The sequence below is a fragment of the Pelobates fuscus genome, chromosome 3 (genome assembly GCF_036172605.1).
Source record: "Pelobates fuscus isolate aPelFus1 chromosome 3, aPelFus1.pri, whole genome shotgun sequence".
NCBI lineage: Eukaryota > Metazoa > Chordata > Amphibia > Anura > Pelobatidae > Pelobates > Pelobates fuscus.
In genome coordinates this window covers 110,012,251-110,036,673 of record NC_086319.1, presented here as the reverse complement: position 1 = coordinate 110,036,673, position 24,423 = coordinate 110,012,251, and the positions used below count along the sequence as shown (strand labels likewise).

Sequence of the window (24,423 nt, the reverse complement as noted above, 5' to 3'; positions counted from 1 at the left end):
GTATTGAGGAAAAGTGTGGAAACTGAATTTAAGTTTTGTTTGTCACAATGACTTCATAGATTCTAGTCTCTTTTTGCAAAAAGACATTGAGTGTTGAGTTGCTCAGGAATGCAATTTATCACTTGCCTTAGTTTTTGCACACAATTCGTTTAAAATTCTTTCCCAGTTTTGATTCCCTTCCCTTTAATTTTTTTTTTTTTTTTAATTTTTTTTTACTTCACTATATAAGGAAATGTGATTTTTGTAATTGCAACTAAGGAAACACAATAGACTGGCTATGTTTAAATTTGCTCTTACATTCAATAGAAGCTCAAAAGTCTAATGGTTGATAATGGATTAACACATGTAAAAAAATAAACAAATGTGTGCCTTTTAATGTAAACTTAATTTTGGTTGCCTCATTTGGTCGGGAGGATACATGAATGGTAGACAATTGACCAAAGACATTAATATATAACTATTTTTTTTTTTGTATCAGTTTCATGCCATGGTGATGTCCCTTTGGCCTTCGTTCTTCCATGGCCATCCTCAAATGAATCCCTCTCGCCATGTTGCACTCTTGACTAGACAGGTGCAGCACTGCATGGCATGCCACCAGTTATTGCAATTTAAAGGCTCCACATTAGCTTTGGTAATCATCACCTTGGAGTTGGAGTTGATGACTGCTGATTGGTTCCCGATTACTTCTGAGCTGTTGAAGAAATCAAAGGTAAGCATGAAAGTGTTGCACTGCATTGTCACATTATCATCACATCATTGCAGGAGGCTGCAATCTCAAGGGGATAGTAGTTGTTCCTCTGCTCTATAATTTATACGTAAAACACGATCAACCGTGTATAACATCAGTTAGTAGCTGCAAAGGCTGGAAACTTGCATTCTCACCTCCTTGTGGTTATCCAAGGAAACGGCTATGTGACATGTTGGACTTAGTCAATTTGATGCCATTGTGGCAAAACTGTATGTTAGAAAATGCAATAGGAATAAATTGTGGTATGGGGAGGAGCACCTGGCTGAGTATCAAAGGAAGCTGAAATTGGTCTAATGCAATTTATGGGTGGTGGGAGGAAGCTTCCAATGTGCCAAGTTTCAGAAACCTTTTGAGTATTTTACTGTCCTAAATTGTAAGTAATCCGCTTTACAGAGAAAAGGTACCAAATAATTTTCCTAATATGATCAAGCTTGGATAAGGATGTTTTTTATGGCTGTGGCAGTAAATATGTAGGAAAGAAAATCTGTTTCAGGGTGATCCACTAGAATGTCTGGCCTAACATTTTTAAATGTTTTGCTTGTATATTTATGAAGTGTATTTAACTGGTTAATTCTATTAAACAAGGGTGAGCACTACTGAATTGTCAGGAATTCTATTGAATTTAACATTTTGCAAATTAAAAGTAAATTTGATAAAATGGCAGAAGGAGCAGAGCACAAAAAATAAATGGAACCACTCTACCATTGAGAGGTTGTTCGTTGAAACATGGGGGTGGGTAAATTTGTTTTCGTGCCTTGCTCTTTGCCATTGGTCACTGGTTTGGAGTGTATTTGCTCAAACTTTGGTTTTTTAAATATTCATTTTTTTTTATTATTTTTTTATTTTATTTTTTTTTATGTATAGGGCTCAACAAATCTTAGGCTTCATGGCGAATTTTGTCCTGGCGCCTGAGATATGTCAACAAGTTACCTCTTCCTCTTGCCTCTTGATCTCTGCGCGCTGGAAGGAAGTAAAGAACTGTAACAATTTTGTAGGGCACTGAGGCTGCGCAGGGGAATTACAGGCTGCGCAGGGAACCAGATAAAGATTGCTCTGCTCGTTGCCTGCCCCACTCCGCAGAACTGCCCACCCTCCCATTCCCCTGCACTGGTTCAGCGCTGGGAGGAAGTAGTTCAGTTCCCTATCTTCATCCCAAGTGCACAGAGAGTTGCATGGGGATAGACAGGAGGGGAGTCTGGACCAGCGGCAGCTCACTACCATCAGCCACATCCAGCCCCTCTGTAACATGCTGCTGCCCAATCCCACTAGACCACAGGAAAGCCCCCCACCTGTGCCCACAAGGTAGGAAACAGGAGGGTGGATAAAATTATGTATTTATTTTTTTTCTCTGTGTGTGTATATTTGTATGTGTACTTGTCTGTGTGTATCTATGAATCTGTATGTGTATATCTATTTGAGTGTATCAAATAATAAAAAATGTCTCTGGAGGTGAGCTGGTGACCTAAACCTAGACACAGACAGACAATCACATGGGAATGGTGGTTTTTACTTACCTTTTCCAAATGGTGTGCCAGTGTTGCTACAGCTGGATTGCCTCATAGCTGAATTATCAATCTTGATCTCAGCTTAGTTATTGCTTTTCCATAGGAATGTGTTGGGAAGCTATTGAGCATGCACAGCAAAATGCTGCGCCGATTGGCATCTCCTCACAGAGATGCAAGAAATCAATGTTTTTTTGCAAAGGCTGTGTTTAAATTGAAAAGCCTGCAGGAACAGGCTCTAGAAACCGGAACCACTACAGTGCTTCTGGTGACTATAGTGTTCCTTTAAGAATAGTATTTTTGTCATTGGGGGGAAAAAAAAGGCTCCTAACTTTTTTTTTTTTTATAATTAAAGCTGGCTCCTAGATTCAAAGCAAATTTGTCACGCCCTGATGGATATATCTAGTTAGATATATCATATTTTGTCTCCAAAAAAAAAACTTTTTATTTAGTATTTGTGTGCTCCTATGTCTTAGAAGAGTTAGGTCAGCAGAAAGACTAACATGGCTGCTTAGACAGCTCAAAATAGACTTTACTGTTATTTGATCAACTGCTGCTTAACCTAATTTGCCTGCCGCTGTGATTGGGAAACTGCACTATAGGGACACTGTAGTCACGAGAACAACTACAGCTTATTGCATTTGTTCTGGTGAGTTGAATCATTCCCTTCAGGCTTTTTGCAGTAAATACTGTCTTTACATTGCAGCTTAGTGATAACTCCACTGGCCACTCTTCAGATGGCTGCTAGAGGTGCTTCCTGGGGCACTATCATTCAGTGTCTCCACCCTCTGCACGGAGACGCTGAACTTTCCTCATAGAGATTCATTGATTCAGTTTATCTCTATGAGGAGATACTGATTGGCCAGGGCTGTGTTTGACTTGTGCTGGCTCTGCCCCTTATCTGCCTTCGTGACAGTCTCAGCCAATCTATGGGGAAGCATTGTGATTGGCTCAGACCACCACTTCTGATGATGTCGGCAGAAGCAGTAACTGCAGATTTGAAAACAAGTAAGATTTTACTATATGTAGGGAGGCAAGGGAGATCGGGGGGGGGGGGGCTAGATGGTGGTTTTAACACAATAGGGTCAGGAATACATGTTTGTGTTCATGACCCTATAGTGTTCCTTTAAGCAGCAGCTGGTCAGATGAGTCAAGAAAAGAAAAGTATATGGATTGAGGAAAATATGACACTTAAAAAACAAATTCTAAACTTTTAGAAAAAGGTATGACTGTTTATGAATACCTGTCTTGATCTGAGGCAATCCGGAAATGGTTACATATGGCTAACTAACTGAACCTCTTTAAGAAATTTCAACTGACCTAATTTAGCAGTTTTTTTCTCTTTTCAGATTGAAAGTGCAGATTTTATCAACTGTAAGGAAATGATTGACCGTCACCTTGAAATGCTAATGCCATCCAACTCGGTGTATGTTTTTATTTCTACTAGCAAAGCTGTTCGGTCAAAGAAAAGGGCTAATATATCTTCTCCTGAAGGGTGCAATGCACAGGCTGTGACTGTCGTTAGACAAAAAATGAGCAAGCCTTTCCAAGATCCTCTCACCAGTGCCTCAGAGTCAGCTCATCAGGATATAATGGAGACAGAGTTTTATGATGGATTCAAGTATCTGTACAGTGAAGAAGGCACAGAGGAGGCGGCTTTCAATGCCTCATCGTATTGTACCCTTCATTAAATTAGGAGGTACCAGGTCTGTGCCAAAGGAAATAGGAACCGAATAAGGATCCAAAAGCAATACAGGAAAATAAACTATTGCTTGTACTGAAAGGTTACAGCTAATGGACTTGCCAAATTTCTGGTCTTTCTGCTGCCAAAGATAATCTAATAAGAGATTCTTTGGGGGAAGGAGATGATGTTCTTGTGACATGCTCATTTGGTACAGTGTTCTGTATGATACATGTGTGGAGTGTTTTTATTTTATTTTTTTATTGTTTTTTCTTGCCCCAATCCAGGTTATTGAAGTTGTTTTCAATATATAACAGGGAGGGGGAAATGGAGAATGTCAGTCAGGTCAGGACAAAAACTAATCAAAACTCATTTTGAATTGTCCTCTTTAAATAACCCAATTGACTATTTCCCAAGATACAATTAGCTACCAAAAGCTAGTTTACTTTTTGAAATACAGTACTGAGCCTTATACAGATGTTTAAATATAAGCTATAAATTAACACTCAGGGATTTTATATATTCTATATATAGTGTTCTTTTTAAAGGTATTGGGTAAAATGCAACCCAGGTTCGCTGGAACATTCCTATAATGTGCACGAATACTTTGGCTGCTCAGAACGGTTACTGCCCACACGGTTACTTTGTGTGTTCTCCATCCATCCATTAATCTTGCTTTTATTATTAGTTTATATTATTACTGTTTTATTAAACTGTATTGTGTACAATATAGGCGAAAGAATACTCTGTAGTGTTTGGTTTAACTTCATGTATGTTAGACGCAACACTATAGCATACTTTTTTTTGGGGGGGGGGGGGCGAAGGAGGTAGAGGGGGGGTGTTGACATACAAGAGTGTGTCTACATCAGGCATAGTCAACTTTCGGCACTCCATATGCTTTGCCGCATTATGGGGAATGTAGTCCACAACCTCTGGAGTGCCGAAGGTTGCCTATCCCTGGTCTACATAGATACTAAAGTGTGTAAATATATGCAGGGCTCAAAATGTCAGGTCCTATGCTACAAGACAGGCCAAAAAGTAACTTGCCACTGCAAGCTTTGAATAGGCATACTCATCAGGGGAGAATTTCTACTTGCCAAGGCTGAATTTTTGCTCTCCAATGGCTAATAGGTGAGTGGAAAAATGTAGCCCTGTGTGTGTGTGTGTGTATATATATATATTTTATTTTTTTATTATTTTTTTTCATATTGTATTTCTCACTGTAAACTGTATTTGCCAATTGGGCATGCACTTTTTTTGGTTTTATACTGTGTGTGTATATAAATGTATTTTTCTCCTTTATACTGTAGTATTGATATAGTAATGAAAACTAGAGCACTTATCTATGTACCTGGATACATTTTTTACTTTAAATATATATCTCAAAATCGGTGCTCATGGACATTTAATAAAGCCATATGCCATGGAATTTGTCAAGCAAATAAAATAAACTAACTCCAGTTTGAAGTTATACAAATCCATTTTGGCTAATCTGGCCAGCATTGTTTAAGAATTCCAAGTGGAAGAATGAACGCTTTTTTAATTTCTTTTTATTCATTTTGTTTGAATGAATAAATCATTCTGTGAAATGTGATTACGGTAGAGATATATACAGAATTATTTTTTTATTTGTATATCCAATACCGGGTAAGAAAATGGCCTTGTGGGGGGCAAATCTCATGTGTCCCTAGCTCTCATTTAATACCATTTTAAATATACTCCAGACACCTGTTTTTGCATTATATACAAGCTCATATGCTAAACATGGATGACCTAGCTCACTGCTCAGATGAACTTAAAGTAATATGGTACACTAAGCTCACTGTAGTGGTTATGGTAGCTAATGTGCCTCTTCACCATTTAATTTCAAAACAAAAAATTCCTAGGTTTATATCACACTGCTCCTACGCATTTGATATGAAGCCAGATGATGGTGCCAAGGCTCTCTAGGCAACATAATGTAGTGGTTATGGTAAGAACACTCAATTTTAATGTGCATGTTCAAAGCTATACATATTTTGCACAGTACAAGCCAAACATACAGCCCTTTAAATGTGGAAGATTATAGCTGTACTGTTAATATATCAATCTCATAGATTGCTAGGGACACGGTGATTCTTACAGGGAATATGAGGAATTCATGTATCTAATTATAATATTCTTCCTGGTTTGAAGAGGTGTTGGTAGGACAACATTAATTGCTCCTATTAAGCCAAGTCAATTTTTACAATTAACTTTTTTTTTTTATATGCATATTTTAATTTTATTTTTTTTGGGCGCCTGAATTACTTTTCAGTTTTGTAATTTTGTACATATTTATTTCAGATGTAATGTTTATTTTATTGAGATTTTGTGTAAGCACTTTTTTATTTTATTTGATATATCTATTCTGAATAACTCTTATTCTTTGTAAAGTCGAACAGGCATGACCATGGTGTGTGTGTGTGTGTGTGTGTGTGTGGTTTTTATTTTTGTGTTTTTTAAATGAATAGAAGGCAGAATCTATTGTAAAATGTTTCTTTAAACATTGCTGTGAGTTTTTTTTTTTCTAATAAATGTCTTAACTTTAAAAAAAATATTTTGTGAGTTTTGTGTTTTGATGAACAGGATTTACAGAAATATGTTGGAGTCTAATATGATCTAAATACAGGCAAACGTTTTTAATATCTATTTAGCAACTAAAGATATAAAGGGAGCAGCTACAATACTGTAGTTACATAACTTACTGTCAACAAAAATTATTTATGGAAATTTCATGAATAGAAAAATTATTTGAAATTTCAAAACAGTCAATATAACACAAACATGGGATCATTATGTGGGATTGCCATGTGTAAGGATACCAAATTGGGTAACTAGCTAATAAACAGCTGACATTTCAAAATTAAGAAATGCCCTTAAAGGGATACTCAGGACTCCTAAAGGACTTTTGCTTTATTTTCCAATGCATTTCAGCAAGCTAAAGAGGACATACTCTTCAAAAGAAATGGTCACTTTTTAAGAATTAATCTTGTTACAACCCACTGGCTCTCATTTAGTCAACCATTCTGTTACTTCCTATTTGTGTAGTTTAGTTGAGATAACCTCAGGAGTAAGGCAATTTCTCAGAGCACCTGCCTTGCAAGGCCTTTCATTAAAGGACCACTATAGTGCCCTGAAGGTCCCACTCCTGCCGGGCTGAAGGGGTTAATCCCTTACCTTTTTTCCAGCGCTGGGACTATCCTCCCTCTTCTGATGTCATCGGCTGAATTCGCATGCGCGGCAAGAGCCGCACGCGCATTCAGCCAGTCTCATAGGAAAGCATTCTCAATGCTTTCCTATGGATGCTGGCGTCTTCTCACTGTGAAAATCACAGTTAGAGGCTGGATTAACACATAGGTAAACATAGCCGTTACTCTGAAACGGCTATGTTTACAGCAGAAAGGGTTAATCCTAGATGGACCTGGCATCCAGACCACTTCATTAAGCTGAAGTGGTCTGGGTGCCTATAGTGGTCCTTTAAGATGCATTGGGAAGTCTGTTATTGGACAGCCACAAAATGTCTGGGCTGGGGATAAAGTGCAGGGCATAAAAATACTTTTAGAACGGGTTCCAAACCCAGCCCTCAAGTACCCCTTACCAGTCCAGGATTTAGGGATTACCCTGTTGTGTCTAACTTTTTTTTTTTTTTTCTTCTTCTAAAAACACTTTAGACCAGCGGTTCAGGCACCGCAAGATCTTTTTCCCTTCGTATAGTGGCAGTACTCACAAGTGGGATGTTCCTTCCAGTCTTGGACAAGAAGCTACCCCTTCTTTTAGATTTATAGCTGTGCTCCGCCTGCTGCCTCTATAAAGCCTGGAAGCCCTGAACACTCACCAGTTCTTCTTGTCCCGGCAAACGGGACGGACAGGTTTCCCCCGGTCTGGTGGAGAATGGTGCGATCAGCACAGGCTGCTGATCGAGGAGGTTAGTGCCCGATAGCTCCCCGGGCAGGATCTGAGTGGCACAGTACTTCCGGTCTCTCGTTACGGAACGCGACCGGGTACTGCTATTTATGTGGCTTGCTCATTGAGTTCCCGGGCGGTCCTCCTCGTGGCTTTATGCATGCGCACAGCGGTGGAACGCACGCCCGGGAGGCGTTGCGTTCCACCTGAACACGGAATCGCGCTACTGCGCATGCGCAAGAAGGTGTTTGCGCCAAATTCAAAATTTTTGAATATAAAGCTGTGCAGAACCTTTCTTACTCCAAGGGTGGGTGTACAGTTCTGTTTCTCCGTGTTACCAGCCCTCCTACACGGACTTTAGGTGGTTTAAGGTGAGGTTTAACTCTTTAAACTCTCCTTTTATTCACCTATGCTTATGCATGCTTCAATTAATGTATTTTATTATTTACTATTCTGGTATTTCACAGATATGTCCAGCCCTATATCTCCGGATAAGGCAGATAAAGACAAGATGTCAACATCTGTCCCCAAAAAAGCCACAAGCAAGTCTAAGCATTTATGTTGTCTGGAATGTGCTGTACCTCTACCTGACGGATGTCGCAAAAAGACATGTAATCAGTGCGCTTCAGAATTACTAGAGAAAACAAAACAGACAGCTATGGCATCCTTCCTGGGCTGGTTTCAGGAAAACTTGTCCCAGACATTTGAGTCTTTTAAAGATTCTGTAAAGAAACAACCGGCTATTCAAGAGAATCTGCCTAAAAACCGTAGGAGGAATAGATCTCCTTCTGTGTCTGACGGCTCTTTTTCTTCCCCTTCGGATATTTCCAGCCTGGCTTCAAGTGTGGAGGAGGGCTTCCCACCAGAAGAGCTGAAGAAATTTATTGAAGAAGTAATGACGGCTGTACAAGAAACTGAACATACCAAGGGTAAGGTTAAAGGTTTCCCAATGTCTCCTAAAATTTTGGATATCCTTCATAGAGAATGGAAGAATCCTGAAAGACGTGCGTTTATTTCAAAGCATTTTAAACTGGTGTTCAAGCTACAGTCTGAAGACAAATGGGAAGATTTTCCTGAAGTGGATATTCAGATTGCCCAGCTGTCAAAGAAAACCACTATACCCATTGGAGAAGTCTCAGGTCTTAGAGAACCAATGGACAAACAAGCCGAAACTTCATGCAGAAGAATTTTCCAGGCTGCAGGATATCCGTGCAGAGCTGAAATTGCAGGTTCAGCGGTTCTCAGAGCTTCAAAGCGTTTGGCTACAAGCCCTGGAAGATTCCCTTATGGGAAAATCCGATACAGATCCTTCCCATCTCATGTTCCTACTGAAACTATCCAATGAATTCCTTTCAGATGCCTCTGAGGAGTTTCTTCGTTTATCAGCAAGAATTATGTGGTTGTCAGCAGTAGCCAGAAGAGCGCTTTGGCTACGAACATGGACAGCTGATTCAGCATCTAAGGCAGCCTTATGTGAATTACCCTTTGAGAGGAACAAACTTTTTGGTACTCCTTTAGAAGACATTATTAAACAGATGTCGGATACAAAGAAAGCCCTACCTCTGGAACCAAGAACCCAGGGATATAAAAGATTTCAGTACAGGGGTCAGCGGTCCTTTCGTTACCAAGGGCGGTTTCGCAGGTTTCACAAACATGGTGGGAACAACAGCTAGTGGTCTAGACAAGAATCCAACAGGCAAGACAAACAGAGGAAGTTTTGACGCCAAAAGAGTGGGAGGACGCCTTCGGTTCTTCGCCCACGAATGGAAAAAGAGTACTTCAAATGGGTGGATTATAAGAACCGTGTCAGAAAGTTACAGGATAAAGTTTTTGTCAAGACCACGTCCATCCTTCCTACTGTCAAGCTATCCTTCAAGGGTAAAAACAGAGGCTCTCCTAACAGAAGCGCTCCTTCTTTTAAGAAAAGATGTGGTAGAGAAGGTACCCAAACATTGGGAATTTCAGGGAGTTTACTCACGCCTTTTCCTGGTTCATAAACCAGATGGATCCTTTCGGCCGATCCTGGACCTGAAACAAGTCAACACCTGCATACCGTACCAGAAGTTCCGTATGGAAAGTATTCTGTCTGTAACGCACATTTTACAAAAGGGAGATTACATGGCAAAGTTAGATTTAAAAGATGCTTATCTCCATGAACCGGTTTCAGAATCTTCCCGGAAGTTTCTCAGATTTACGGTTCTAACAAGAAAGCGAAGGATTCTCCATTTGCAATTCAAGGCTCTTCCCTTTGGCCTGTCCTCAGCTCCTCGAGTTTTTACAAAGATCCTGGCACCCATAGCAGCAGTTTTACGTCTCAAAGGTATCTCGATTGTTCCATACCTGGACGATTGGTTCCTGAAAGCTCAATCAAGGCAACTGCTAAAACTTCATCTCAAGATTGCGATGAAGGTTTTAAAAGATCACTGTTGGATCCTGAACCTGGACTCCGTCACTTAGTCTAGAATTCTTGGGGCTTCGGGTAGACTCACAGTCCCTCTCTCTTTTTCTACCAATAAAGAAACAATTGAAGATTTTAAAAGCCGTATCAAAGCTGCAAAAAAACCTAAGCTCAATCAGGGATGCAATGAGGTTACTAGGCCTCCTCACTTCTGCAATCCCGGCAGTGGCCTGGGCAAAGGCAGCATCAAAACCATTGCAATGGGACATTCTTTCCCAATGGACACGAAAACAGGAAGATCTAGACTCTGCCTTCCACCTATCCGAGGGGGTGAAAAGACAACTGAACTGGTGGAAAGACAGAAGCAACATCTCCAAGGGCCTATCATTTGCACAGAAACAGTGGATTACGATAACCACAGATGCCTCCCAGACGGGTTGGGGCGCCCATCTAGGTTCTCAGTTCCATCAAGGTCTTTGGAACAGAGAAGAGGCATGCGCATCCTCAAACTTCAGGGAATTAAAAGCGGTTTGGAAGGCTCTGGTTTCCTTCAGCTCAGTCATCTCTAATCAGTCAATGAGGATTCAGTCTGACAATGCCACTACGGTGGCTTATTTGAATCACCAAGGGGGCACAAAGGTAAAAGCTCTACAAGATCTCTGCTACCACATAATGTCCTGGGCCCAAGCGAATCTTCTCGCAATATCAGCCACCCATATCAGAGGGTCTCTAAACATTATTGCAGACGACCTCAGCAGAAGCCATTGGTCTCAGGCAGACTGGGCGCTATCAAACCAAGTTTTCTTGAAGCGAGTTTCTCGCTTCGGCAGGCCAGAGATAGATTTGTTGGCCACAAGGAGAAACAGAAAAGTACAAAGATTTGCTTCTCTCCGTACAGGGGATTTCCCAGATGTCCTAGATGGTCTTTCGATCCCTTGGAACTTCGACATGGCTTCTGTTTTCCCTCCTATCGCTCTTATACCACGGATTGTTCAGAAAATAAGATGGGAGAAGGCAAGAATTTTGGCAGTCCTACCCTTCTGGCCGAACAGAAGTTGGTTTTCAGAAGTAGAAAACATAACCATCTCACGTTGGCATCTCCCAGTTTCTTCTCACATTTTAGAGAATGTGACTCTTCCCGTAGAAACCCTGGAGATGTTTCACCTGACGGCATGGTTGCTGCAAGGATGATCCTTCAAGGTCATGGTCTTTCTGACCATTTATGTGATGTTTTGCTGTCCTCTGTCCGCTTGTCCACTTCGAAAATTTATTTCAGGGTTTGGATGAAGTTCAGAACCTGGTGTTCACTTCGGGGTTCGGATCCTGCCAAAGCCTCAATCCCTGTTATTCTTTCCTTTTTGCAAGATGGGTTTGTAGCCGGCTTAGGGGTATCTACGCTCAAAGGCCAGATTTCAGCTCTTAGTCACTTCCTGGTTCGTGACATTGCCTCAAACATGCTTGTACGAAGGTTTATTAAGTCCATACGGTTGAAGAGGCCTCCCAATCTGGTTCCTTTTCCTACCTAGGATTTGTGTCTGGTTCTTCAAGCCCTTTGTGAACCACCGTTTGAACCATTACTTCAAGTCCCCATCAAGCTGCTTACCTTAAAGACTGCCTTCCTGGTGGCTATCAACTCCGCTAGGAGAATAGGTGAGATCCGAACTCTCTTCTTCTCCGGAGTTCACCATATTTCATCAAGAAAAGGTGGTACTGCATCCCAGGCCTTCCTTTTTGCCCAAGGTTATATCAAGTGCTGCGATTAACCAGCCTATTATTCTGCCAGCCTTTTGTCAATCACCTACATCAGATCTGGAAAGAAAGTGGCATCTTCTGGATGTTAGGAGATCCCTGAAGGATCTACCTTCGGAAGTCTCAGGAGTTTAGATCCTCAGATCATCTCTTTGTCTACTTTCAAGGCAAATGTAAGGTTGGTGCTGTCTCCGGACCCTCGTTAGCTAGATGGCTGACAAATACCATCAGGTTGGCTTATCACCTTAAAGGGATTCCTCTTAGATTCCCATTAAAAGCTCATTCTACTAGGGCTATGGCGACCTCCTGGGCTGAAAAAGCAGCAGCATCACCTGAAGACATCTGCAAAGCGGCTACCTGGTCTTCATTACATACCTTTATCAAGCATTATAGGCTGGACATATTCTCATCATCTGAGGCTGCTTTTGGGCGTAAGGTGCTGCAAGCTGTGGCCTGCTGAGTTCCCACCCTTTATTTTGTTGCAGGGATCTTGCTATATCTCACTTGTGAGTACTGCCATTATACGAAGGGAAAAACAGTAATTTTACTTACCGTAAATTCCTTTTTTCTTTGTATAGTGGCAGTACTGGCTTTCCCTCCGCTTTGATGTGGATTAAATGAATTTGCATTACTCGGTCTCCGTTTGGTTCTTTTTTTTATTACTGGTGAGTGTTCAGGGCTTACAGGCTTTATAGAGGCAGCAGGCGGAGCACAGCTATAAATCTAAAAGAAGGGGGAGCTTCTTGTCCAAGACCGGAAGGAACATCCCACTTGTGAATACTGCCACTATACAAAGAAAAAAGGAATTTACGGTAAGTAAAATTACTGTTTTTCCGCTGCTAATCACATAATCATAGCACCAGGAACCATGCCTCAGATCTACCTCACAGTCCAGCTAGAACTGTAATGCTGGCAGGGGAGGGAGAGAGGACCCGGAGGAGCCCTAACCTGCAGCTCCGCCGGGTTCTCTTCTCGTGTGCTCGGAGTGTTGCTGCGGTTACCATGGCAACGCTACAAATCTCACACGGGTGAACTCTAGCATGAGCTGCAAGCTAGAGCTCACTCTAACCACTAGCACCACCAGGGCTTCCCCACTGGATCACCAGGGTTTAGTACTGTCCCCCATCCCAGCCAAAGGAAAGCAGGGGAGGGGGGGGGGGGGGGTGGTATTAAGTTATTTTTATTTATTTTTTTTAATTAACAAAAAATCTGAATTTGCTCTCCTGCCCATACACAATGCACAAATAATCCAAATAAGTATAAACACTGGGTTATTGTATATTTTTAAAATTTTGTTATTGGTGCATTTTCATGGAATAGGTCGAAGCTCCTTCCAGCGGATCCTTTGTGTTAATGATGTGCCTTTTTTACTTTCCTATATTTGTGAGTACAAAATTGTTTTTTGGTTATATACCATACAATGTTGCACTGTTTGCTCTTTATAACAGAGTATTGTGAGTTGGAGTACAGAAAAACTTTGATCCAGTGACTCTGTTCTGCCTACAAACGTACTTTTGTGAATGCAATAGTCCATGTGGATATATATTGTTTTAACTGTATTAAACGATCTGTGATGTTTTCAAAACCATACAATGCAATACAAACAAGACCAATGCATCTTTTACTAATTTCTAAAACACATTTATCCTAAACACTTATATATACATACAGTGTATTCACAAATTATTCAGACCACTTTTTTTTAATGTTGCAGCCCCAAAATTATTTTTTTTTCACACCAATCTATACTCCATACCGCATAATGGCAAAGCAAAAAGTGTGTTTTTTTTTACACCATTGACCTATATTTACATCCTGAAATATCACATTAATATAAGTATTCAGACCCTTAGGTCATTACTTGGTAGACTAGTGCTCAAATGAGTTAAACCTGCTACGAATGCCTGTCTGTGGCAGAATGAATGGGATCCATCTGGGATTTACCTGTGGTGTCTTATTCAATGAATAAGACTCCCTAAGTAAATCCTGGACGGATTGTTTGTTTTGCCTCAAATGAAAAGGCATTTGATTCATTTGTAGCAGCTACAACTCATATGTGCACAAGTCTAGCACTTAGTTGGAGAACTTTAGCAGCAATTAGTTATAGTTTAGTATAATGCAATGTTGCACGCCTGGATATTGGTTGTTTCTGACACTCATCTCCCCTAGTCCTTTCAAACTTTTTCAGTGGACAGCCACTTTCAGGTCTCTCCAGAGATGTTTGATAAGGTTTAAGTACGTGCACCAGCTGGTCACCCAAGGAAATACATTTAGAGTTGTCCCAAATCCACTCTTGCGTTACGTTGGCTCTGTGGTTAGGGTCATTGTTCTGTTAAAAGGTGAACCTCTGGCCCAGGTTTTCATTAAGGATATCTGAGCTTCTGTGTTCAGCTCCCCCTCAACACAGAGGCCTGGTTGTTCCAAACTTCTTCCATTTAAGAATTATGGAGGCCATTGTGCTTGTGGGACCCTTCAATCGGGCTTGCATTTTTTTTTTTTTTTGTAGGATCCCCCAAATTTGTGGCTTGACACAGTTTTTTCTCTCCAGGCAGTTCCTTTGACCTTATGGCTTGGCTTTTGCTCTGATATGCATTTACAACTGTGGGAACATATATAGACAGGTGTGTGCCTTTCTAAATCATGTCCAGTTAATTTAATGTGCCCCAGGTAGACTTCAAAGTGTAGAAACATCTCGATGATCCATAGAAATGGGATGCATCTCATCTGAATTTCAAGTGTCATAGCAAAGTGTTTGAATACTTATGTCAATGTAACATTTCAGTTTCTTATTATAAAAATATAATTTAAAACATGGTCTTCTGATATTAACCCCTTAACGCCGTTACGACGTACCATGCCGTCCCGCATTAAATGGGCTTTAAAGCCGTTGCGACGGCATGGTACGTCGTAACGGCTTAAGCCCCCAGGAGGAGAGGTGTACTCACCTCTGCCGCGATCCTCTTCTGGGGGGCTGCCTGACAGCCCAGGCAGCCCCCCACTGGCAAATGAGGCCCCCGGGAGCCATGTGATCACTCTCAAAGAGCGATCACATGGCCCCCTAAAGATGGCTGTGGATCTGCCAGCAGGGGGACTGTTTGAAATATCAGACAGTCCCCCTGCTGGTGGGAAAGTAAAAAAAATATACATGTGTAACATGTGTAAACTTAACATGTGTAAAATTAAAATATATTTATAATATGTATATATATGTAACGTCATACAAAGTGTATTTTAATATTAATATAAGTATATATATATTAATATTAAAATACACTTAGAATGATGTTACATATATATAATATGTATATATTATACAGGGAGTGCAGAATTATTAGGCAAATGAGTATTTTGACCACATCATCCTCTTTATGCATGTTGTCTTACTCCAAGCTGTATAGGCTCGAAAGCCTACTACCAATCAAGCATATTAGGTGATGTGCATCTCTGTAATGAGAAGGGGTGTGGTCTAATGACAACACCCTATATCAGGTGTGCATAATTAGGCAACTTCCTTTTCTTTGGCAAAATGGGTCAAAAGAAGGACTTGACAGGCTCAGAAAAGTCAAAAATAGTGAGATATCTTGCAGAGGGATGCAGCACTCTTAAAATTGCAAAGCTTCTGAAGCGTGATCATTGAACAATCAAGCGTTTCATTCAAAATAGTCAACAGGGTCGCAAGAAGCGTGTGGAAAAACCAAGGCGCAAAATAACTGCCCATGAACTGAGAAAAGTCAAGCGTGCAGCTGCCAAGATGCCACTTGCCACCAGTTTGGCCATATTTCAGAGCTGCAACATCACTGGAGTGCCCAAAAGCACAAGGTGTGCAATACTCAGAGACATGGCCAAGGTAAGAAAGGCTGAAAGACGACCACCACTGAACAAGACACACAAGCTGAAATCTGGGCCAAGAAATATCTCAAGACTGATTTTTCTAAGGTTTTATGGACTGATGAAATGAGAGTGAGTCTTGATGGGCCAGATGGATGGGCCCGTGGCTGGATTGGTAAAGGGCAGAGAGCTCCAGTCCGACTCAGACACCAGCAAGGTGGAGGTGGAGTACTGGTTTGGGCTGGTATCATCAAAGATGAGCTTGTGGGGCCTTTTCGGGTTGAGGATGGAGTCAAGCTCAACTCCCAGTCCTACTGCCAGTTTCTGGAAGACACCTTCTTCAAGCAGTGGTACAGGAAGAAGTCTGCATCCTTCAAGAAAAACATGATTTTCATGCAGGACAATGCTCCATCACACGCGTCCAAGTACTCCACAGCGTGGCTGGCAAGAAAGGGTATAAAAGAAGAAAATCTAATGACATGGCCTCCTTGTTCACCTGATCTGAACCCCATTGAGAACCTGTGGTCCATCATCAAATGTGAGATTTACAAGGAGGGAAAACAGTACACCTCTCTGAACAGTGTCTGGGAGGCTGTGGTTGCTTCTGCACGCAATGTTGATGGTGAACAGATCAAAACACTGACGGAATCCATGGATGGCAGGCTTTTGAGTGTCCTTGCAAAGAAAGGTGGCTATATTGGTCACTGATTTGTTTTTGTTTTGTTTTTGAATGTCAGAAATGTAAATGTGAATGTTGAGATGTTATATTGGTTTCACTGGTAAAAATAAATAATTGAAATGGGTATATATTTGTTTTTTGTTAAGTTGCCTAATAATTATGCACAGTAATAGTCACCTGCACACACAGATATCCCCCTAAAATAGCTAAAACAAACTAAACTACTTCCAAAAATATTCAGCTTTGATATGAGTTTTTTGGGTTCATTGAGAACATGGTTGTTGTTCAATAATAAAATTAATCCTCAAAAATACAACTTGCCTAATAATTCTGCACTCCCTGTGTATATATATATATATATATATATATATATATAATAAATACACAATATGGCCCCCAGCAGCACCCCATTTAAGCATGTTTAGGTGAGTGCAACCATCCCCCCATGTTTCCTATATATATATATATAATATGTATGTATACGTATAATTAAAATAAAATAACCGCAAATATATATATAGATAAATACATATTACATAAAAGATTACATTAGTATACACGTAGAATTTAAATACCTATAAATGCATATATATTAAAATTCCAAGTGTATATTTAAATAATCTTTTAACATAATTATGTGATTTAATTAAATTTGATTGACATGCCTGAAAACACAGTGAGAAAGTGCAGAGAATTTAATTCGCAAGCACTATATTTGATCCTGTAACTCTCCAAGACACCATAAAACCTGTACATAGGGGGTACTGTTTTACTCGGGAGACTTCGCTGAACTCAAATATTAGTGTTTCAAACTGGTAAATTGTATTACAACGATGATATTTTAAGTAAAAGTGAAGTTTTTAGCATTTTTTTACAAGCGAACTGCACTTTTATGGTCTATATTATTGTTGTAATATGTTTTACGGTTTTAAAACACTAATATGTGTTTAGTGAAGTCTCCCAAGAATAACAGTACCCCCCATGTACAGGTTTTATGGTGTTTTGGAAAGTTAGAGAGTCACATATAAGGCTTGCATTTCATTTTTTTCACATTGAGATTTGCCAGATTGGTTATGTTGCCTTTGAGAGCGTATGGTAGCCCAGGAATGAGAATTACCCCCATGATGGCATACCATTTGCAAAATTAGACAACCCGAGGTATTGCAAGTGGGGTATGTCCAGTCTTTCTTAGTAGCCACTTAGTCACAAACCCTGGCCAAATATTAGTTTTTTGCTTTTTTCACACAAAAACAAATATGAACGCTAACTTTGGCCAGTGTTTGTGACTAAGTGGCTACTAAAAAAGACTAAACATACGCCACTTTCAATACCTTGGCTTGTCTACTTTTTCAAATGCTATGCCATTATGGGGGTAATTCTCATTCCTGGCTACCACACAGTCTCAAAGGTAACATTACTAATCTGGAAAATTTCAATTTGAAAATGGAACGTTCTATATTTGACCCTGTAACTTTCCAAAACAACAAAACCTGTTAATGGGGGGTACTGTTGTACTCGTGACACATCGCCGATTACAAATATGTGCATGTTTTCGCAGTAAAACCTAACAGTATTATGACATTCACAGTTAAAATGTCAGACGGAAATGCAAATTTAAAAAAAAAAAAAATTATTCATAATAAATTATGTTCCATATATGAATAGTTAATGATAAATTAAAGCCCTGTTTCTCCTGAACAAAATGATATATAATAAGTGTGGGTGCATATAATTTGAAAGAGGGGAACTACGGGTGAACAGACATATAGCGCAAATTCTAGTTTTTGTTTACGTTTTGTTTTGATCAGAACGTGCACTATTGACTCCGTCCTGAAGGGGTTAAGTGTAGGCTCGTGAAAGGAAAAAAAAAAAAAGCTTGTAAACAAATGCAGCATAGGGTTGCAGTGAAAAAAACAAAGGAGTCTATATACTTTCTTAATGCAGTGTGGAATGTGTGTGTATATATCATACATCCAGTCCACTCAACTTCATTATTTTTAGAACTGCATTTTTTTTTCTTTTCAATGAAAAGCATAATCTGGATTACACTTATTGCAATAAATATATTGAGGTCAATGTATTATTACCGAATGTTAGAAACCAACAGACCTCTATGCCTAATGGAGCCAGGCATTGGATAATGCCATTCAGGCAACCTTGTGGAATCTTAGTGTGCACCATAGTAAGTCCCACACCAGAGTGATCCTGCATGAACTTAAAGGCCTGCACTAGCCTTTAAGTCAGGTTTTGAAAGTTACTCACTACAGCCTTTTCTGGAGTACACATTTCACACTCACCAGGGCTGAATTTTCAATAGTCAATGGCTACTGAAGAAATTTTTAGCCCTGGACTCCGGGATCAACTGGAGGGGGCCTAATATACTAATTTACTTTTTCTACTCCATGTTCAAGGAAGTGTTAACTTCCATTTCCTAGGCAAAGGGTTACAGCATAAAACAAATGGTCTAGGCGGTACTCGTCTATTAATAAAATTACCAGAGAATGCCCAGTCTACATGTCCAAATAGCTATAATGTGAGAGGGTGCTCTTACTCGACCACCACCCACCCCATTCCATAAATAACTCAAGAATGCGCAGTCCATTAGTCCAAAACATTTCGCACCAAAGCCACCACCTTACTTCGACTCCCCCTGCAAGTAAAAAGTCCACTACCCAACCATTCTCCTTTTACATGTATTTGAGACAGGGTGACAGTATTACCTACAAAAAAAATATTAATAAAATGTCACTTAGTCAATTTTGCTTGAAGATCCAATATCTATGTTAAAGAAACAGTCATTAATTTTTTTTAAAATACATTTTCTGTTAATCATTTTTACAGAAATTACTTGACGGTTTCCTCTTTCTGATAGCCACCTTTATGTAACGCTTGGTTGGATTTTCAGTTCTCACCCAGTGCTCATAATTTTGAAACCTTCCATTGCTTTTCAAAATCATGTCTCTTGCTGCCTGCAGAATAGTATGTCAACCAATTTTGAGAAGCAATGAACAGTTGCAAAATAGCATGCATTGCATCTGTTAGAGAATTTGACAAAAGGGCAAAAAGATGGCTTTCAGGGAGAATAGGCAAGGGATATCTTCACAAATTAATTGAAAAAAAACAAACAAAAGATAGTATATAACCAAGATAAGATATTAATACAATGTTAGAGTTCCTTTAAGGTTTAGGACATGAAAACATCTAGCAATGGATTAAAGGGACATTCAGTTACCCAAACACAAAATAAAACTGTCTAGTAGATATCCCCCCCAAATGAGAAATCATAAATACATGCATTCGATTATGTATTTTTCATTAGGAGTATATTCTAACACAGATTGCCAAAACTGCAGATCTCTCGTCTGCAGCCTTTGCAAGCCCTTCCCTTTTTCCCCAGCCCAATTTCTGTTGCTGTCCAATCACAGACTTCCCAATGCAGCTCAATGAGAAGTCTTTGCAAGGCAGGTGCTCTGATAAATTGGCTGACTCCTGATTTTAGCTCCACTGAACTAAACAACCAGGAAGTAAGAAGACCGGTTGACTAAATGATAGCCAGGGTGGTGTAACCAGGTTAATTTATAAAAGTGCCAAGTTGTATAGAAAACTGCACTTTTTGTAAAATGAAAACAAACAAAAAAAAAGGACACACTCTTCACATAACTACCGAGGTCTACAGTGTCCCTTTTTCAGACAACAGAGACTTTCATAAGCCTCTGCTGGCTTAAAAAGGAGATTAAGAGATTGTGATTTGTTAACTTGTAAACCCAACAAAGTATGTACATTTCAAGACGAGTTTTCTTCTTACCTACACACAGGAATTCAATTTTACTAAAATACATGGCTTTCATTTGAGAAGATTGATTGTGATGCACAAAACATTTCAAACAACTTATTCAAAAGTTTTTACCATTCAACGGCCACAGGTTGATGGTGATTTCTTACATTCTTTCTTCTAGACTGCACTAGAACTACCCTTCAGCTTCCCTTCTGTCCATTCCCTCTCAAGACTTTAAAGCATGGTCACCTGGTTATGTTTGCAAACCCATTAATGGTTTTCTTTTTTCATAAAGGCTCTTTATCTTTATTTACCTCCTCCATCTACCTAGAATTTCCAAGCACTGAAACGAACAATCACTTTGAACCGGTGTTTCTGTTGGTTCTTCTAATGTCTGGTGACTAAAGCCAAGCTGACATGAAGCCAGAGAGTGAGCTCCTTCACAATATGACTTCTTACAAAATGATCTTATTGGTTGTGGAGAGGAGGTGGATGCAAAAGAAAAAAACAACACACAATGCAAAATAAAAGTAAAATTTAATGGAGGAATGCACACATGCTAAAACAAGTCACAAGGTGAACAGATGATATGAAACATTTCAAAATAAAAATCACAAAAAAAAGGTATACCAAATGAAATAAAACAGCTATAGAACAGCACAATCTAAACAAATATTTAATCTGGTCACAACAAGAGACTCCTAAATAATATAGGGTCTTTAAAGAATAAACATTTAACTGTATGAAAACTCATTTAAAAGCGTTTAAATTAGAGACGGATTAGTTGTTCTTGCAATCCAGTCCAGCACAGGAGGAGTTAAACGACAGAAAAACAAAAAACGTACAGATTTCCGCACATATAGCGCTACTTTCCATCTGTGACAGTGGAAAAATGATAAGAGGAAACAATGAGCATTACTCCTATTTGACTAAAATCATAAGCATATGGCAATGTTTTTTATGTCACCCAACTGCTCTTAAATATATTGAAAGAAAATAATGTGGACTTTGGTTAGATGAGTGTTCAAGATTAACTTTTTCTAAATGATGCTGAAAACAGATGATGTTATCAGTGCCCTTGTTTACATACATTCTATACAGGGGATCTAACATGTACTCAGTCTTGTTTTAATGACTAAATCAATTGGTTCTCTGTACGGAACGCACAAAAAACAGACTCTCTCATTGAGATAGCGGTGATGGCGGATGCGTCAAAGGATTTTGATGCAAGCCTTCAGACTCACTGGCGATCAGATAGCAGTCAGTGCAAAGCATTGGTTCTTAACCCTTTAGTGACAACCTGAAACTAGACCTTTGTTTGTGCAAGCATTATATTCGCCCACAATATGCTGTTTAATGTACCATCATTGCTTTTCCCATGCAATAGATACTCCTCTGACGCTGGTGGTATGTGTCTAACAAAGCTTTTTTTTGTTTTGTATTTTTTTTCAAAAATGATTTCATTTGACAACAGAAGAATGGATTCCCAAGTAAATGATAGGCACATAATTTGAGTCCCTTAAAAAAATGTTAAGAACTACTGGTGTTAATCTAACCAGCAAATGATTTTAGCATTTGCTTGTATCAGATAAAATAAACATTGTAAACGGATCATAAAATAAGCATTATTAAATGTTTCATATTTTCAGGTGATTCAATACACCTTTACTCCTAATCCCCTAGTTCCCTGATTTACCATTACCACTGGCAAGTTGCTGCTAAAGTAGTAACTAAACAAAGGATTTGGTAACACATGGGTAAGAGGGATCAAGAGGTGTATGCTCTTACCTGGGAACTTACATACAGAAATAATCCGTTGGTACAGCCTCTTTAATAGCATAACCCCTGAAATGTTCCAAGGCTAACTACCAACAGAATATTGAAAAGATGCCCGAACATGGGGAAAAAAAATCCTACATATAATACAACTTGTGGGTACAAATCTCATGAACAATACCATTATATATCTTCTTTACTACATACATACAAATCACTTAAAAATTAAACCTATGGATCTATAGTGTATTGTATTGAATAAGTTATTAAAAAGGAAAAAAAAAATCTTTAAAACATACAAAGGATATAGCACTCACTAAGAAAGATGCACATGTAAATAAATGAGCATCAAACGACTTGGCCTACCAAGTCCCAAAATTTTAATTTCATTTTGAGTGGCTCATTAATATATTAAGAAAACAAAAGTATTCTTCACATCTTCTATGTAACCACCACTGATGCCTAAATAATTTTATTGGGAAGTTTAGATACTTACATTTTTTTTCTTTTGCGCCTCTTTTCTATTACACATTTAAAACACCTGGTAATTCAATTAAAATGCCCTGAATATCACATAATTAATGCCACATGTACGGTTTAAGTGTACTGTCACACTCCTTAAATACCAAGTGTGTGTAAAAAAAAAAAGAATTAAAAAAAAAAAAAAAATGCAAATATCCATGGGTGAGATTTGGAACTCGCCACACAAAGAAAGGGGGTGCACCACCTATGGCAAGCTAAAAAAAACAAAACCACCAAGAAGGCAGGTGTGATATATATACACATATAAAATTTGTTAATTACCTTAATGCTTCAGAGTAAAAAAAAAATAAAAAATAAAAAAATACCTAAAATAGGTTAGTCACAATACTACAGTGGATGGTTTAACATTACTTTGATCGACACTGTGACGCCATTTCAAAAGATACATATGTATAGCTGTGTGGTCAATTTTATAGGAAATACATATACAAATACTAGCCGAGAATTTTACAATATGGCACCAAGAACATATTTCACCAGTGCTGTAATACAATAAAAGTATTAAACTGACCAGGGTTTATACAAAAATCTTTGGGGCAATCTGCTGGACAACAGTGCATTTGGTGATTACCAAAGCCTGGCTAAACAACTCTCAACAGGTCCATTTCCATTAGATAAACCAGAACAATTAAAGCCGCAGTTCCCAAAATGTAGCTGTAGGAAAACAAAATCATTGTGTTACATTGTCCATTTTAAACATGCAAACTCAGCTAATTCTAATCATCTTGTTTGCTGAAATCTTTTCCATCTACCTGTGCCTGTTTTATGGCATAGGACTACTGGCTAAGATTCCAACAAACCTTACAATATATTTAAAATTGGGGCATTTTGTTTTAGATGTGGGCTCACTGTCCATTATTAAAATTCACAGTTTTTCCCCCATCATTGAGACAATTTAGCCTTACTAACCCTCGAAGACCGATAATATCAGCCAATCCATTGTTTAGCACCATGCTTTTTTTTTTTTTTTTTTTAATATCTGATAAAGATTAAAGATATGTTAAGAAATAATTACATCACAAACTTTTTTTAAATAAATTTTACATATCTATGTTGACGGTTCTATTGCAAGTTTAAGGTCAGGCAGTCTTCCAGCTGTTGGGGAACTTTAATTCCCATGATGGCTTGCTAGCTAGGGTAAGAACTTTCCAATTCTTAGTTGGCAGAATTAGTTTCTTGTGGTCAGTGGAAATGTTTTTGCCGAAAGGACCTCAAGGGGGTTAACTCTGTCCATGGAAAGGTTTTAGTCCCCGATTATACCGTTCACCAGTTGTTTATATCAAGAGAAGTTGAAAAGTTCATGCAACTAAAGAATTGACAACATGGGTGTTAAAAATACTCACTAAAATACATTACCCTTCTCTTTTCTTGAAACCCAAGTACTTCTTTTGCTTTTTTTTTTAATTGGTATTTACTATATGTTAATCAGAAAGTATGATTATTTACAGCATAAAAATGCCCATTGTGGACTGTTAAAAAAAGAACCATGACTTTCAGAGACAGAGGCGTATTTATGCGGCCGTGGTAACTACACTGTCTGCTGCATGTTCTGATTCCGGCGACTGCACTGTACCATGATCACTCCGGTGCGTGGGATTTAGAACATGTGACTGACAGTTACCTACTGGACTGTGCTAAAGTATTTTTATTTTATTTTTTAAATGTATTAACGGTTTTGGTTGTCTACAACCCCTTGATGATGTAAGATAATTGTACAGGAAAGTGCTGCGATGATGAAATAATTATATTGAACATATGTTCTCACAGAAACAAAGCTTTCAATGAGTTGTACCGATCGTATTTTAGGCTCCCAAGCATGC

General features: G+C 39.0%; 1 protein-coding gene across 1 annotated transcript in view; it reads right to left on the bottom strand.

The window, feature by feature from the left end:
• Positions 1-182: 182 nt before the first annotated feature.
• The window catches only part of SEPTIN8 (septin 8), a 98,648-nt gene continuing 74,407 nt past the window's right edge, over positions 183-24,423 (bottom strand). Inside the window, exon 10 of the mRNA XM_063447409.1 lies at positions 183-691. Coding sequence (XP_063303479.1) covers positions 529-691 — 163 coding nt within the window. The 3' untranslated portion in view covers positions 183-528. The remainder of the gene's footprint in view (positions 692-24,423) is intronic.